The 18148-nt window shown below is 33.4% G+C and overlaps 2 protein-coding genes across 6 annotated transcripts in view; one reads left to right on the plus strand and one right to left on the minus strand.

The window, feature by feature from the left end:
- The window catches only part of GRIK2 (glutamate ionotropic receptor kainate type subunit 2), a 729530-nt gene that overhangs the window by 655306 nt on the left and 56076 nt on the right, over positions 1 to 18148 (plus strand). The window lies entirely within an intron of this gene.
- LOC108282593 (lysM and putative peptidoglycan-binding domain-containing protein 2-like) lies at positions 9224 to 9607 on the minus strand. Its single transcript, XM_037727896.1, has one exon. The coding sequence runs from the start codon at positions 9605 to 9607 to the stop codon at positions 9224 to 9226; it is 384 nt and encodes a 127-aa protein (XP_037583824.1).

Genomic DNA, 18148 nt, shown 5'->3' on the forward strand with positions numbered 1-18148 from the left:
AAAAAAAAAAAAAGAAGGAAAAAAGAAAAAAAAGAAGAAGAATCCTGGCAAGAGACCATGTGTCCAGGACCCCTTTGGTAATGGCCATTTAGGGTAGTGAAATGTGTGATCTGTGGTGGCAGAATTCATGGGTTTATATCCCACTTGTGGTGTCTATAAAACACGATCTCTAGCAAGTTACTTCATCGTTGCTGTTGTTGTTTTTAAACCTCTCATTCCTTATCCAAAGTAGGGCTACCCATAGAACTTCCTTTTCATTGTTATTTTGAAGAATAAATGTGTCAAAGTAAAAAAAAAATAATAATTGTTCTTTTTAATTGATATAATTTCTTTTTAAAAAGAATTTAGAACTTTTCATATAGTGTAACTAGAAGTTAATTTTTAAAATTCTATACTGGTTGGCACTCTAAAACCTTATTAATCTGATTTGTAATATAATCATATTGAATAGATATTAAAGTTTTATTTTTGTTTCCTACATTTTATTTATTTCTCTTTTATTAATTCCATCTACTATTCTGTAGATTTCTACTCATGTAGGCCTTTTTAAATTTTAACTGCACATTTATTTCTTTCATTATTTCAACTACCCTATTTTATTATCTAGTATCACCAAAGTATTTTATATTTACATTTCTATTTGTTCACACTCCCTCTGTTTTTGAATATTTATTTGATTATATGCTTATTTTATTTTACATTCATGTTTTCCAACAATTATTTCTAATTTGCTACTCTTGTTCAGTAAGCTGTCATTTATAGTTCTTCATACTCCTTATGTATCAATTTTTTTTCCTGTAAGTTCATTTTTTTGGAATAGTTATCTGCCTCAGGTCATAATAACATACTGAGAGGAGGGGGAAAAACTAGTTTCTGATTTATACCTTATAGAGCTTTTATGAGGTTAGAGAGAGAGATAGCATATACCTACTGCTTTTATGGTCTGATCTCATTCATCCACACACCACCTTATATTAAAATGTACCATGCCCTTCTGATTTTTTTTTCTGTACTCCAGTTGAGGGCTGCTTAATTCTAAGATTTATGTTTCAATGTTAAAATTACTAATTTCATATAATGATGAGGTGATCACAGAGGGTTAGAAGCAATTCAATTCTTGGGGGTGAAAGCACTATATACCTGTTGCTCATCCCTAAACCTGTCTGCCCTCTAGTGCAACCTTGTTATTGTTTTCACCTCTTAATACAAAGATCAGCTATTATTATTTCTGCTCTTTAGAATCAGAGAGTATAATATACCTAATACCAAGGAGAGAAATGTATTTATATAGAATAGCCTTTTAAATTACATTATTATAGTTAAACTGCATCCCCACCACCTTTTCACCAATGCATTTTTTTTTTTCCACAGCAGAATCTATTCATTTGGTATTTCCAGGGAATTGTTAAGATTTTAACATTAATTTCTGGCATAAAAATATATATCAATGTATGTAAATGGCAGGAGAACATTAACATATTTATTAACACTTTTATCAAGAAATAGGAGATTCTCATGTACTTCCTTTTACATATTTTATTACTCTTGAATTTTTTATCTTTAGGTTTGTACTGACTAGAAGCACAATATTTCGTATGTGTTATGTATATATTACATATATATTTGTATATTAAGTATATATATATGTACAATTCACTCTAAGATATCTACATATATATTTGTATAAGCATAATGTACACATAAAATAATACAATATTATACATATTTATAATATGAGACTGTGAAATATGTTCTTTAAAATTCTGATCTTCAAATAAAAGATTAATATATAATCTATAAGCTGTGATCTCTATTTTGGCCATACATTTGGAACTTCTTATTTATAAATTAGTAATATAATTTTGTTGCTATTATAAAATTTAAATAAGTGAATGCCAGAGTCCAATCACTGAGCTCTGGATCTATGCATATGTGTGATTCTTGGCCAAGAAGAACAACTGATAGTTGATTCAGTCTCATGCGTAACTCTGATGTGATAAGTGTCCTTATTGGCCTTCCTGTGTAAATCTTTCCATTTATATAACCTTTCCTTATAAATAAGCTTTATCTTTCATATATTACGCATTTATCTGATGCATTTATTTTTTCATTGAATCACTGTTTAGAATGCTTAAAGCCTAACATTTAGTCCAGTAGATTCACTTTTACACTAAGCTTCAAATATAAGTGAAACTATATTTTTATTTCTTATCCAAGTGTATTATATTACTTTGCTATAGCTAGTATAACAAAATATTATAGATTGGGTAATTTAAACATTAGATACTAACTTTCTGTCAGTTTTGGAGGCTGAAAATTTAAGATCAAGATGCTGTCAGGGTTGGATTCTTCTAAAGCCTCTCTCTTTGGCCACCTTCTCTGTGTGTGCACATGGTCTCTCTTCTGTGTGCATGTGTGTCCCTAGTGTCTCTTGTGTGTCCCGATTTCCTTTTATAAAGATTCAAGCTCAGTTAGATTAAGGCCCACTGTGATGGCCTTATTTTAACTTAATCACCTGTTTAAATGCACCTACCTCCAAATACAGTTACATTCTTAGGTATTGAGGGTTAGGACGTCGACAGATGAATTTGAGGAGGATACAATTCAGCCCATAGTACCAAAGATTCTGCTAAGTAAATATTATTTATAACATTAGTGCAGAAAAAATACAGCATTGTGTAATAAAAAATAAGAAAGATTTTCTTTTTATTTTTCTTTTTTTATTGTAATTTAGGTTCTGGGGTACATGTGCAGATCATGCAGGATTGTTGCATAAGTACATACATAGCAAGGTGGTTTGCTGACTCCATCCCCCCCATCACCTGTATCTGGTATTTCTCCCCTCATTATCCCTCCCCACCCCCACTGTCCCTCCCCTAGCCCCACCCCCACTGACCACAGTGTACGATGACCTCCTCCGTGTGTACATGTGTTCTCATTGTTCAACACCCACTTATGAGTGACAACAGGCAGTGTATGGTTTTCTGTTCTTGTGTTAGTTTGCTGAAAATGATGGTTTCCAGATTCATTCATGTTCCTGCAAAGGACATGAACTCATCCTTTTTTATGGCTGCATAGTATTCCATGGTGTATATGTGCCACATTTTCTTTATCCATTCTGTGATTGATGGACATTTGGGTCAGTTCCAGGTCTTTGCTATTGTAAACAGTGCGGCAATGAACATACGTGTGCATGTGTCTTCCTAATAGAACAATTTGTAATTTTTTTGGGTATATACCCAGCAATGGAATTGCTGAGTCAAATGGTATTTCTATTTCTAGGTCCTTGAGGAATCACCACACTGCCTTCCACAATGGTTGAACTAATTTACACTCCCACCAACAGTGTAAAAGTGTTCCTATTTCTCCACATCCTCTCCAGCATCAGTTGTTTCCAGAGATTTTAATGATCACCATTCTAACTGGAGTGAGATGCTATCTCAATGTGGTTTTGATTTGCATTTCTCTAATCACCAGTGATAATGAGCATTTTTCCCTATGTTTTTTGGCCTCATCGACGCCTTCTTTTGTAAAGTGTCTGTTCTTATCCTTCGTCCACTTTTGAATGAGGTTTGTTTTTTTTTTTTTCTTATAAATCTGTTTTAATTCTTCGTAGATTCTGGATATTAGCCCTTTGTCAGATGGGTAGATTGCAAACTTTTTTTTCCTTTTCTTTTGGATGCCTGTTCAATCTAATGATTGTTTCCTTTGCTGTACAGAAGCTCTGGAGTTTAATTAGATCCCATTTGTCTATTTTGGCTTTTGTTGCCATTGCTTTTGGTGTTTTAGCCATGAAGTCCTTTCCTATGCCTATATCCTCAATGGTTTTGCCTAGGTTTTCTTCGAGGGTTTTTATGGTGTTAGGTCTTATGTTTAAGTCTTTAATCCACCTGGAGTTAATTTTAGTGTAAGGTTTCAGGAAGGGGTCCAAAAATTATAGAATCACAGGGCAATTCAACAAAAATGAAGGAGCCTATTTTTTATTTCTTGGTACAATAGTTAGGAGATGTTGGTAGAAAGAGTATTTGATTTGAGAACAGACAATAAACCTTTTATACATATATATATATGTCCAAATATTTATATGTTTAAATGTTTAAATATATATATATATATATATATTTTTTTTTTTTTTTTGAGACAGTCTCTCTCTGTGGCACAAGCTGAAGTGCAGTGGTGCAATGATAGCTCACGGCAGCCTGGATCTCCCAGGCTCAAGCAATTCTCCCGCCTCAGCCTCTGGAGTAGCTGGAACTACATGCATGCACCACCACACTTGGATAATTTTTGTATTTTTTGTAGATACAGGGTTTTGCCATATTGCCCAAACTGGTCCCAAACAACTGGGCTCAAGTGATCCTCCTGCCTTGGCCTCCTGAAGTGTGGGGATTACACATGTGAACCACTGTGCCTGGTCTAGTATACTTTATTATTGAAGTATGATCCTCATCAAGCCCCTTTACTCCATAAGCCCTTTTTTTTTTTTTTTATGATGTGTTTACAGAATAATGTTTGGGAGAGCAAATGAGTAATATATTTGCTAGTTCTACTATAATGAAATTACAAATAATTATATTATTATTTGATATTGCTATCATAATTATAATTATATTCATTTTTGTATAACATAATTCTGACAAAAAATAAACATATTTTCTGTGCAGTTTTAAATGAAAATAATTAGTATTAATTTTGTTGGAGAATTTTATGGGACCCTTTTCAATTATTTAAAAATACTCTTAATCCTGTGAAAATTAATGTATATTTTTTAAGAACCTATTATATATAAAATACTAGATTGTGTGTTGTGCATGATACAAATGTAAACAAAACATATTCCAGTTTTTAAGACAATTGTTTCTAGTAGAAGTCATATACCAATTGACTATGGAAGGTTCCTTAAAGATAACACCACATGAAGTTTGGCTATAGCCTATGAGAGTTTGTAGAAAGTTATGATCGTAACTCTTTGATGCAGAGAGAGAAGATAAGAAAATACATTTTGAGAAGGTAATTGAAAAGGAGAGAAATGGGAGGAAATTAGGCCAGTGTAAGAATTCATAGTATGAGTTTGAGTGAAAAGTAATGAAGTCCTGATAAAAAGTAAAGCTTGAGAGCTGGATAAGAGAAAGATAAATGACATAAATATTTAAAAGCAGGGTTTGCAAGCTGTTAGAATATTCTTTTCCTGACACCTTCACTTTGTGACAGTACTCATTCTACTTTGCATCATTAGCAACAATGGTTATATTCTTCTTTTGACCCCATATTTATGGAGGTGGCAATAATACTACATTTTGTTTTTCTCCCACCAAAATCATGAGAACAATTATATGAACCATTCTTATTAAGCTTTAAGAATTGAATTTCATTGAAACAATGCAATTGTTGAAACAGATGGAATTGACAATTTTCATACTAGATAGCGAGGGAGGACAGTAAAAAAGGAATAATGCCATTTATATAAATACAAGTTGAAAAAAATGTTTTTTTGGGGAAGGTATTTAATTCACTCTGGGACGGATCTAGTTTAAGAGGCTAGAATTATAAGTAGATGGCAATGTTAAATAAATTATTGGACATTTTGTTGTCTCTTAGGGAAGTGTCTCTATCCTTCCTAAATGTAGGAAGAAATCTCCCTACATTTTAGATAAAAGTAAGGGAAACCAATCCCATTAACACATTATTATTCAAGTTCTTAAACTGATGGTCTTACCAAGGTGACATTGATAAGAAAAGGCAGTGGTAAAACATTAAGGAAATTAAAAGTTAGAAGGCAGGGAAAAGGAAAAACAAAAACAACAACACCTTAAAGTAAATTAGAAAGGTGGAACCAAAGAAAAGTAAAGTGTTTTATGTCAAGGAGGTGGGAAGATGTCAAGAAGTCTAGCTAAAGAATCTTAAGGAACCATTGGTCTGTGACTTTAAAGCTTCAGTGTGCAAATAGGAAGGAGCAACTGGAAAGGTAAAGATAGAAAAAGACAAGAAGGCGAAAGCATGCTTTTTGGAATGAGGAGCTGGAAGACTCAAACAGCACAGAGTGGGTAAAATTAGAAAGGAGTAGTTTTGAGAATATACGAAATAGGCATAAGCTATTTGATGGAACCAATTTTAATGGCTTCAGGAAAGTTGAAAGCAAGGTCAGCTGATGACAGAGCACAAGTAACAAAGTATTTCAGTGATTAAGAAAAGTAAAAAATATTTTCTATGGACACAGCAAAAGATGGGTGAAAATTATAATTAACAAAGAAGACTCATGTGACCCATCATTAATAATAAACTCTGGGAGTTTAAAGATTTGAATTCTAGCAGAAATTTTGCCTCTAAAACATGAGATGCTAATATTAGGCAAATTATTTAAGGATTCACTTTTGGCTTTTCCAGCTGTAAAATATTTTCTAACAGTACTTATCTGATCAAAATAATTTTGTGAGTCCTAATGAATCCACAGTAAACTTCTAGTGAATCATAGTGACTCTCACTGAAAGTGAGTGTTTCAGGTCTTTGAAAAAGAATAGTTACTATACAGCCATTTATAACCAGAACCATACTAGTATAATATAAATCCCAAGGAAATACTTCAAAATGTAGTGTTATACATACTTTACAAATAAATAACATGTAATATACATGTATACACACTATCCGTAGTCATAATAAATTATGTTTAAAGAATGAATTATTTATTATTGTTAAGTAACAGAAGAACAGATTTAGATCAAATTACTTCAAATTAACATTGAAAAGTATTATTGGTATAAGTTAATTGAAATAAATTAGTAACCAGCTATTTTTAAAATGTGTATCTATGTATTAATTAGATTGATTTTTATTATGGTTACTTGATGGTTTATGTATACATGCACTTTATGTTTTCTGAACACATAAAAAAGAATTGGCAGATATAACTAATGAGTCCTTTTTATTTTTCGTTTTTTGGCTCTGTATCACAGACTTACTTTTGTTTGCTCCATTTTGAATGGTGCCCTACTTTATCATCACTATAATGATTATTTCTTGTGGGGCTTTTATATAAATTCCAAGTTTATTCAGTTTCTACTTCCAGTTGTTTAAATTTAAAAGATTATTTGCATCTCCTGAAACTATAGTTTTTTAATTATATACATTACTTGTCCTGGCTTATTAAAATTCAGATTCATATGACTTCTGTTAAGTTAAGGTTCTTTATTTCTTTCCACTTCTCTCTTTGTGAATACCTTCAACAGAAACTGCTAAAAAGAAAGAACTTCTCTTTCCACAAGTGATAGCAGAAAAGGAAAGTAATAGACTGATAAGGATTTGGATGTAAGAAAATGACATCTGGATTAATTACTACCTAAATCTTCATATTCAAAAAGTCTTTGATACTCTAAAGTTTCTTAACTGAACTAATGAATTTACTCTTGTCTATACCTATTTCCCCATTTTTGACTTCACTTTTCTAAACTCGTACTCTTTTAACTGTCTAATTTTGCTGTATATGAGTTACATGGACACACTCAACAACTATACCATATTAGGTAGGAAATCATATCCTTGTATGTGAGATGCATGGTAAAATGAGTGTTGCAATATTCTGGGGAAAGAATAAGTATTACCTTGTTTAGAAGATTTTAGAACCATGAAATACAAAAGCAGGGCATCTGCATATATAGTGCTTTTAAAACTTGAGTGCGATGTATAACTACTGCTTTATGAAAACTTAAGCAACATATATGTATACTTATAAATTATTAATTTATATATTTATAAATTAATAAACTTTATTTTAGAGCATTTTAAAGTTCACAACAATATTGAACAGAGAAAGTTCCAATACACCCACCAGTCACCACACATGCACAATCGCTCTCACTGTCAATATGCTGCACCAGAATGCATATATTTGTTACTATTGATCTATTTGACACTGGCACATCATTATCACTCAATGTCCCTACTTTATATTGTTTCACTCTTGATATTGTATATCATGGGTTTTGAAAAATGTCTAATGATACTTATCTACCATAATAGTGTAATACAAAATAATTTCACTGCCCTAATCCTCTGTGTTCTTCCTATTCATCTCTCCCTTCTTCTTAACCTATGACAGCCACTTTTCTTTTTACAACTCCACAGTTTTGCCTTTTCCAGAATATGATACAGTTAGAATTATACAGTCAGTGTCTTTCAAAACTGGCTTCTTACATTTAATAATAAGAATTTGATTTTCTTCCATGTATTTTCTTTCTTGGGTAGAGAGTTTATTTCTTTTTAATAAGTATTTTTTTCTTTGTGTTGGTGAACCTCAATTTATTTATCCACCCATTTAATGAAAAACATATTGATGGCTTTTAAATTTTGGCAATTATGAATAAAGCCACTGTAAACATTTACAAATAGGATTTTGCGTGTTCATAAGTTTTCAATTTCTTAGGGTAAATATAAAGAAACATGATTACTGGATTATATAGGAAGAGCAAGTATAGTTTTGTAAGAACGTGTCAAGCTGTCTGCCAAAATGTCTTCCAAAATGGCACCATTTTGCATTCCGACTAGCAACAAGTAAGAGTTCCTGTTGTTCCGCATTTTTACTAATGTTAGATGTTGTCAGTGTTCTAGATATTAGCCATTCTATTAGACATGTAGTGGAATCTTAGTGTTTTAATTTGCAATTCCCTCATTATTTATGATATTGAACAATTTTTATGGGCTTTCTTTTTATTAACATAGTTTATTTTCTCATTCAGACTTTTGTGGTATATTTTTACAAGATAGCAAACAAAATTTGGTTCTTTGTATTAATATAGAATATGTAAGACATTGAAATATATATATATATGTACATATATATGTATATATAATATAACATTTAAGTTATAAACACAAAGCAAATTCAGCATCACTTAAACAGCAACTATATTTTCACATAATCAGGATTGCATAAGTAGATAAACACTAAATATATAAATAGTCTTTAATGCTTTATGTCAGTTTATATTTATAAAAGCTAGTCTGGAAACTAACACCACCTACAAAAGTGATGTGCTTTAGGATACAACTTTGCCATCATGCCATAATAAAGACTTAAAATTATAGAAATCCAGAGGGAACTAATCACTACAGTGCAATTGCAGCAGATAGAACTACCTACTTATGATTTTAAGTTGAACACTATGGGAATCCAGAAGGGATGTTTTCGAATCTCCAGTTGTTGGATTCTTTATGGTCCAAACATATCTTAATTTTGGTGAGAATTATATCCCCAACTCACCAAACTGTGATAGAGGGAAGTTGCATAGGGACTTTCTTCATCTCTGCTCCCTTCTTTTAGCTTCTTGGTTGCCTGGGTTGATAACTTAATCTGCAAGTTAAGTCTCTGCAGGAAATCTCTGCCTGATACTTCCTCAGGCTGAACAGGCTGAACATCAGATTCTTGAGGAGCCACCACTGGTTCCTCTTCCTGAGAAAAACTGTTACCAACAGTTTTATTTTCTGGAGAATCAATGGAGTTAAGTCTATTTAACAACAAAGGCTTCTCTGATATAACTGGGATGTTCAGAGTTTTCTTCAGAAATATACCATCATTGGTAAACAGTTTATTGGCCCTTTTAATCTGCTCCATCGTGACATTGTACTTGAGTGCAGTGTCCTGCCTGTAGGCTTACTTTCTATCTGTAGCTCTTCCTTGGTAAGGTGTCTGTTTGGATCTCTTCCCCATTTTTAAAATGAGTTGTTCATAAATTTTAAGAGTTCTCTGAATATTATGAATCATAGTCCTTTATTGGAAGGTTTCTTGCAAATATTTTTTCCCAGTCTGTATCATGGCTTCGCATTCTCTTGACATTGTCTTTTGCAGAACAGAGTTTTAAATTTTAACAAAGTCCAGCTTATGAGCTATTTCTTTTATGCATAGTGCTTTGGTGTTGTATCTAAAAAGTCATCACCATATCCAGACAGATTTTCTCCATTGTTATCTTCTATAATTTTATAGGTTAGCATTTTATATTTCACTCCATGATCCATTTTGTATTATTTTTTGTGAAAGTTGTAAAGTCTGTGTGTAAATTCACTTTTCTTTCTTTGAAGATTTGCTAGCTCTGTTTGCTCCATTGTATTGACTTTGTTCCTCTGTCAAAGATTAGGTGACTATATTTATGTGAGGATACTTCTGAGCTATTTATTGTGTTCTATTGATCAACTTATCTTTTCTTCACCAGTACCACACTATGTTGATTACTGTAACATTACAGTAAGCCTTGACATTGGGTAGTGTCAGTCCTCTTACTTTGTTCTTCTCTTTTTTGCTTTGAATTTAGTATTATGGGCCTTTTGCCTCTTCATATAAACTGTAGACTCAGTTTGCCAAAATGCATGTAACAATTTGCTAAGATTTTGGTTAGAATCATGTTAACCTTATAGATCAAGTTGTAAAAAACTGACACCTTGACAATATTGAGTCTTCCTATCCATGAATATGGAATATCTCTCCATTTATTTAGTTATTTTTATTGAAATCATTCATCAGAGTATTATAATTTTCCTCATATATCTTGCGCATATTTTATCAGATTTATACCTAAGTATTTCATTTTGGAGAGTGCTAATGCCAATAGTAACGTGTTTGTTTTTAATTTCAAATAACATTTGCAGGTATATAGGAAAACAACTATCATTTATATATTAACTTTGAATCCTAAAACCTTTTTCTAATTGTTTATTAGTTCAAAGAATGGGTTATAGGTATGTGGCCTTATTTCTGGATTCTCTATTCTGTTCTATTGATCTACGTGTCTCTTTGGGTACCAGTACCATCCTGTTTTGGTTACTGTAGCCTTGTAGTATAGTTTGAAGTCAGTAATGTAATACTTCTAGCTTTATTCTTTTTGCTTAAGAGTGCCTTGACTATTCAAACTCTCTTTAGGTTCTATGTGAATTTTAATTTTATTTTTCTAGTTCTGTGAAGAATGTTATTGGTAGCTTAATCAGAATAGAGTGAATCTATAAATTGCTTTGGACATTTGCCATTTTAATGATGCTGATTTTTCCGTTCTATGAGTATGGAATGTTTCTTCATTTGTTTGTGTCATCTTTGAAGTTGTTTACCAACTTACTGAGCTTTTGGGCTGAGAACGTGGGGTTCTCTAGATATAGAATCATGTCATCTACAAACAGGGATACTTTTACTCCCTCTCTTCCAACTTGGACATCTTTTACTTTTTTCCATTGCCTCATTGCTCTAGTCATGACTTCGATACTGTTTTGAATAGGAGTGGTGAGAGAGGGCATCCTTGCCTTGATCTGATTTTCAAGGAGAATGCTTCCAGCTTTTGCCTATTTATTATGATGTTGACTGTGGGTTTGTCATAGATGGATCTTATTATTTTAAGTATGTTCCTTTGATACCTAATTTGTTGAGAGTTTTTAACATGAAGAGATGTTGAATATGATTGAAGCCTTTTCCGCATCTATTTAGATAACCATGTGGTTTTATCTTTAGATTATTTTTATGTGATGAATCTCATTTATTGATTTGTGTATGCTGAACCAACCTTGTATCCCAGGGAAAAAGCCTACTTCACTGTGGTGGATTAGCTTTTTGATGTGCTGCTGTATTCAGTTTGCTAGTATTTTGTTGAGGATTTTGCATCAGTGTTCATCAAGGATATTGTCCTAAAGTTTTCTTTTTATTGTATCTCTGCCAGGTTTTGGTATCAGAATAATGCTAGCCTCATAGAACAAGGTAGGCAGGAGTCCTTCCTCCTCAATTTTTTGAAATAGTTTCAGTAGGAATGGTATCAGCTCTTCTTTGTACATCTAGTAGAATTTGGTTGTGATTCTATCTAGTCCTGGGCTTGTTTTTTAGTTGATAGGCTATTTATTACTGATTAAATTTTGGAGTTCATTTTTCTTCTTTCAGGGAATTAATTTCTTCCTGGTTTAGTTTTTGGAGGTTGTATCTGTCCAGTAATTTATCCATTAATTTATCAATTTCTTCTAGATTTTCACATGTGTGCAAAGAGGTGTTCATAATAGTCTTCTATTATGTATTTCTGTGGGTCAGTGATAATATTTCTCTCATTATTTCTCATTGTGGTTATTTGAATCACCCCCATTCTCCTTTATTAGTCTAGCTAGTGGTCTACTTACTGTGTTAATTTTTTTTTTTCAAAAGACCCACTCCAGCTTTCATTGATCTTTTGAATAACTTTTTATGTCTCAGTTTCCTTCAGTGTAGGTCTCATTTGGGTTATTTCTTGTCTTTTGCTACTTTGGGGCTTGGTTTTCTCTTGTTTCCCTACTTGTTTTAGAGGGGATGTTAGGTTGTTAAATTGAGTTCTTTCTAACATTTTGATGTGGACATTTAGTGCTATAAATGTGTCTGAGAAATTCTGTGTCTCAGAAATTCTGGCATATTATATCTTTGTTCTCATTAGTTTCAAAGAACTTCTTGATTTCTGCCTTAGTTTCATTATTTACCTCAAAGTCATCCAGGAACATGTTGTTTCATTTCCATCTAATTCTATGGTTTTGAGCAGTTTTCTTAGTCTTGAATTCTATTTTGTTGTGCTGTGGTCCATGAGAGTTGTTGATATGACAGAGGGTTCTTTTGCATTTTCTGAGTATTATTTTATATCTGATTGTGTAGTTGATTTTAGAGTATATGCCAAGCAAAAATGAGAAGAATGTATATTCTTCTGTTGTTTGGGGGTGGAGAGTTCTGTAGGTGTCTTTCTGATGCATTTGGTCAACTGATGAATATCTTTCAAGTCCTGAATATCTTTCTTAATTTTCTTCCTCAGTGAACTAGCTGTTACCATCAGTGAGGTGTTGAAATCTCCCACCATTATTGTGTGGGAATCTAAGTCTTTTTGAATGTCTCTAAGAACTTGATTTAGAGTTCTCCTATAGGAGATCTAGGTGCTCCTATGATGGGTGCATATATATTTATTATAGTTAGTTCTTCTTGTTGAATTGAACACTTTACTATTATGTAATGCCCTTCTTTGTTTTGTTTTGTTTTTATATCTTTGTTGGTTTAAAGTATGTTTTGTTTGAAATTAGAATTGTACCCCCTGCATTTTTCTTTTTTTTTCCCTCTTGCTTAGTAGATTTTTCTTCATCCCTTTATTTGAGCCAATTAGTGTCACTGCATGTGAAATGGGTCTCTAGAAGATAGCATATAATTGGATCTTACTTCTTTATCCAGTTTGCCACTCTGTGCCTTTTAGCTGGAAGCATTAGCCCATTTACATTCAAGGTTAGTATAGATATGTGTGGATGCACAATCCTACACGAGAGCCTTGCCCTACTGCTAACACCACTACCAGTACAGATGCACAGACAGTTGTCAGCAAGGTCCCTGTCCCCCAACGCATACTGCCACTGTTGCTGACAATTGACACCAAAGATATTCAGGACTTGAAAGATATTCAACAGTTGACCAAATGTATCAGAAAGAACTCTACAGAACTCTCCACCCCAAAACAACAGAAGAATATACATTCTTCTCATCTTCGCTTGGCATATACTCTAAAATCAACTACACAATCAGATATAAAACAATCCTCAGCAAATGTGAAAGAACCCTCTGTCACACCAACACCTGCACAGAGGCCTGCACCCTGGCACCCATTAGCACTCTATAGCAGTAAGCATGTAACTCGCTGTGCTGCTGCTGCCACGGCTTCTGGTACATGCAAATGAGTACATATCCCACTGCCACTGCCCTATGATGTGCTTTGGTTGGCACCATCCTTCAAAGTGTTGTAACCAGTCTTCCAGGATTACTTCAGCCCCTCCAACAGGTTCCTAACCTTGAGGAACAAGAAATCAAAGTCATGGCCTAATATCAATGGGCCCCCATCCAGATTTAGAAAATCCAGTCCAGGATTCCTGAACTAAGGCTTGGGATCCTTAAATCTTTCAGTAATGAAGCCAGTTCACTGAACCCATCTTATACCACAATCAATCTCCCATAGTCATCAAATAGGATACAAGAAAAAAAATCCAAAGGACAGCAGCTTTAACTACTGAAGGAACGTCAGCCCACAAAGTCATAAAAGAACCAGCACAAGAACTCTGACAATTCAGAAAATTAGGGTGTCTTGTTTTCTCCTAATGACCACACTAGTTGTCCAACAAGGATTCTTAACTGGGGCGATATTGCCAAAATGACATAAGTAGAATTCAGAGTATGAATAGGAATGAAGATCATCAAGATTCAGGAGAAGATTGAAACCCAATATAAAGAAGTTAAGACAATAAAACATTCCAAAAGCTGTCAGATAAAATAGCTAGTATAGAAAAGAACATAACCAATCTGATATAGCTGAAAAACACACTTTAAGAATTTTATACTGCATTTGCAGGTATTAGTAGCAGAATAAACCATCTGAGGAAAGAATCTCAGAACTCAAAGACTGTTTTTCTAAAATAAGAGAGTCAGATAAGAATAATGATTAAAAAAAGAATGAAAAGGGCCAAAAAAAAAAAAAAAAAAAAAAAAAAAAAAAAAAAAAAACAAAAAAAAAAAAAAAAAAAAAACCTCCAAGAAATATGGGATTAGGTAAAAAGCCTGAATCTACAATTCATTGGTGTCCCTAAAAGAGATAGAATAAAAGCAACTTGGAAAATATATTTCAAGATATGATCCATGAGAACTTCCACAATCTAGCTCAAGAGGCCAACATTCAAATTCAGGAAATGAAGAGCTCACAAAATGCTTCACAAGAAGATTATCCCAAGAAACATACTCATCAGGTTTTCCAAGGTCAAAATGAAAAAAAAAAATTTTAAATGCAGCTAGAGAGAAAGGACAGATTGCTTGCAAAGGGAAGCCCATCAGACTAAAAGTGGATACTTCAGCAAAAACCCCTATGAGCCAGAAGAGATGGGGCCTCATATTCAACATTCTTAAAGAAAATAACTCTCAACCAAGAGTTTCATATCCAGCTAAAATGAGCTTTATAATCAAAGGAAAAATAAGATCCTTTCCAGACACACAAATTCTGAGGGAATTCATTACCTTTAGACCTGCCTTACAAGAGCTCCTGAAAGAAGCACTAAACCTGAAAAGAAAAGACAATTACCAGTCACTACAAAACACACTTGTGTCCCTAGACCACACAAATAAGTTGGCCTATAAACAGCTGACAACATGATGACAATAAAACAACCACACAAACAAGGTGTCAGGAGATGGAGAGAGAGACAGGGGAACTGCTAAACCTTTTTAAACCATCAGCTTTTGTGAGAAGTCAGTCACTCTCATGAGAACAGTATGGTGGAAAACGTCTGCATGATCCAATTACCTCCCCACCAGGTCCCTCCCTTGACATCTTGGGATTACAATTCCAGATGAGACTTAGGTGGGAACATAGAGCCAATCATATCAATTGCATATGATATGCCTAGGTGTAGTTTTTTTGTTTGGTTTGGTTTCTTATCTATTCTGCTTTGTGTTCTCTGTACTTCATGGATATGTAGTTTGATGTCTGACATTAACTTGAGGACAATTCCTAGACATTATTGCCTTATATATTGTTTCTGTTTCTTTCTCTCTTTCTTCTCCTTTTACTATTCTTATTATGTGCATATAATATATGTTATAGTTTTCTCACAGTTCTTAGATATTTTGTTCTGTTATTATTTTTCAGTAGATTTCTCCCTTTACTTTTCAGTTTGAGAATTTTCCATTGTTGTAATTCTCAAATTCTCTTTCCTCAGAGGTGTCCAGTCTACTATCGAAACCATGAAACTATCATGCTTCATTAATTTATAATGCTTTTGATCTCAAGCATTTATTTATTAGAATTTCTATCCCTCTGCTTACATTTCTTTATTAGAATTTCTATCCCTCTGCTTATCAGTCTGTTCTTGCTTGATGTTTACTTTTTTCACCAAAAGCCATAGAAAAATAATCATAGATTTTAGGAGTTCTTGGCCTGATAATTCCAAACTTACTGCCATATCTGACTCTGGTCCTGGTGATTGTTTAGTTTCTTCAAATTTGTTTTTGTTTGTTTGTTTGTTTTGTGGTATTCCTTGTGACTCTTTGTTGAAAGGCAGACATGAGGTACTGGGTAAATGTAACTGTAGTAAATAGGCCTTTAGTAATGTAGTAGGAAGATATAAGGGGACGGTAACTTTTTCCAGTCCTATTATTAGATCTCAGGCTTTTGGTGAGATTTTGCTCCTGGTTTGTGAACTTCACTAGTGCCTCACAGGCCCCATCTCTGTTTTAGGTGGGGCAGAATGACCAAAAGGAGCTTGAATTGTGTTGTTTCCCTTCTACTATATGGAAGAATAGAGAGAGCTTGAATTGGTTATTTTCCTTCTCCTAAATAGGTTAGACTCATATAACCCCAGCAGTTTAGGCTCTGGTGATAGAGTTTCTCCTGAGGACTGGCCTTGTTGAAAAGGATAGTAAATATACTGTGAAGTATTTCAAAATAGGTCCAACATCATGACTGGGTTCCCCTAGAATTTCTTTATCTTTTAGTATCCTCCCACTTCTAGCACCCAGCAATTCATCAGTTAATTATCTGTTTAGGATTTTCCACCCCAGTGGTATTTGTCCCCATTGAGGTTTCCGCCCATAGGTTTCTACTTCAGTAATCTAACTGGCTCTCTAATGTTAGGGGCAGCCATTTGCCCTGTGACATCTCTTCTATAAAAGATCTAAAAAGTGTTGTTGACTCTTCAGGTTGTTTAGCTTTTTACTTGATAAGATGTAATAAAGACTTTTGAGTGCCTTATGTCCTGGGCTGGAAGCAATATTTTTAAAAATGGCAATGTTTCTAGGAAAGACTAAGGAAATCTTCATGTTTAATGATTGTATTAAGAATGCAGCTTTTTTTAAAAAGTAAGCAAAACAAAATGTTATTTGAGACATTCCAATGGCATTTTTTTTGTTGTTGTTGCTTAAAATAAACTTTCAATTATTTTTTCTGTGAAAGGGTTTGAAATCATAGTTCTATACTATGTTTTCGGTTGGCTATATGAACTTTTAAAAATAGATAAAATTTGTATTGGTTTTATTTAAATAGATTTTTGTTAGTAGCATTTGCTCTGGCAAATCAGTTGGTTATGTTAGCAGTTCTGCTTACTTTTATCAAGTCAAAATGATGTATCAGCTGAAATTTAAGGCTAGAGTCAGTCAAACTGCCATCTCAAAACTTGTCTTTACCATCTGGTTTGATACCTTCTTGACATATATTTTTGATGGATGGTGTTAGAGGAAACTCCTCATCTGTAAAGGCAGCGTTCCTGGACATCTGCAACTTTTTTAGAATCAACAGAAGTAGCTGTGACATCTACCTCAGCAAATGCTGAAATTATGCTAAGTGTAAAATGCACTTCCTCTTTCTACTGCAACTGCTGTATTGGGAAAATTTACTATCACAATGAGCCCAGACTAACGTTCTTACTCAGATGCTCACATTTTATTATGAGTGCTCAAACAACTCCCTGCCTTTCCAGAAAGGAGTGCAGTTATATTTCACAGGTGGGAATTTACTCTTCAGATTTCCTAACTGTGTGAGGTACAAGCATTCTCTGTGTCATCCTATACACGGGATTTGTGTCATTCTTTTCAGTTTGTCACTTTTCAACCAGTTTAGGATTATGAGCTTTATTTCACACACACACACACACACACACACACACACACACACACACACACGCTAACCAAGGCAAAGGAGTACTGGGAATCACAGCAAGAGCATTGCTCTCTTCATTGCTCTCTTCTAACAAATTATCCTTAAACTATCTACTCTTAATCTTTTAAAATCATCTTTATATATCCCTTTGTAAATTAATCATCTAACTGCTTCTAGATCCCCTACTACGAAATGTCTAATGGTTGCCTATTTCATATTTACTTAGTGTGTTATGCTCATGATTTCTTTGTGCATCAACTGAAATGTCTAATTTATCATCATATTCCTATACAGTTGTTAAAGAATTTTTAGACAGATGTAGTTTTTTAAAAAAATATGTTTTCTATTATATAAAGATGTTTAGTTAAGAAGAAACCTCTGTAGGTTAAAAAGACTATATTGTGTAGAAATAAGGTAGAGTTCTTACAGGAAGTAAATGGCATTCCACAGAGGAAGCATTTCAGCAGCCTGACTTTGATGTGATTGCTAAAAAATCTCATAGA

The sequence above is a fragment of the Cebus imitator genome, unplaced genomic scaffold (assembly GCF_001604975.1).
Source record: "Cebus imitator isolate Cc_AM_T3 unplaced genomic scaffold, Cebus_imitator-1.0 Scaffold245, whole genome shotgun sequence".
NCBI classification, from domain to species: Eukaryota; Metazoa; Chordata; class Mammalia; order Primates; family Cebidae; genus Cebus; species Cebus imitator.

Excerpts from the sequence above, each read along its gene's own strand:
- LOC108282593 (XM_037727896.1), bottom strand. The coding sequence starts at position 9,607 with ATGGAGCAGATTAAAAGGGCCAATAAACTGTTTACCAATGATGGTATA.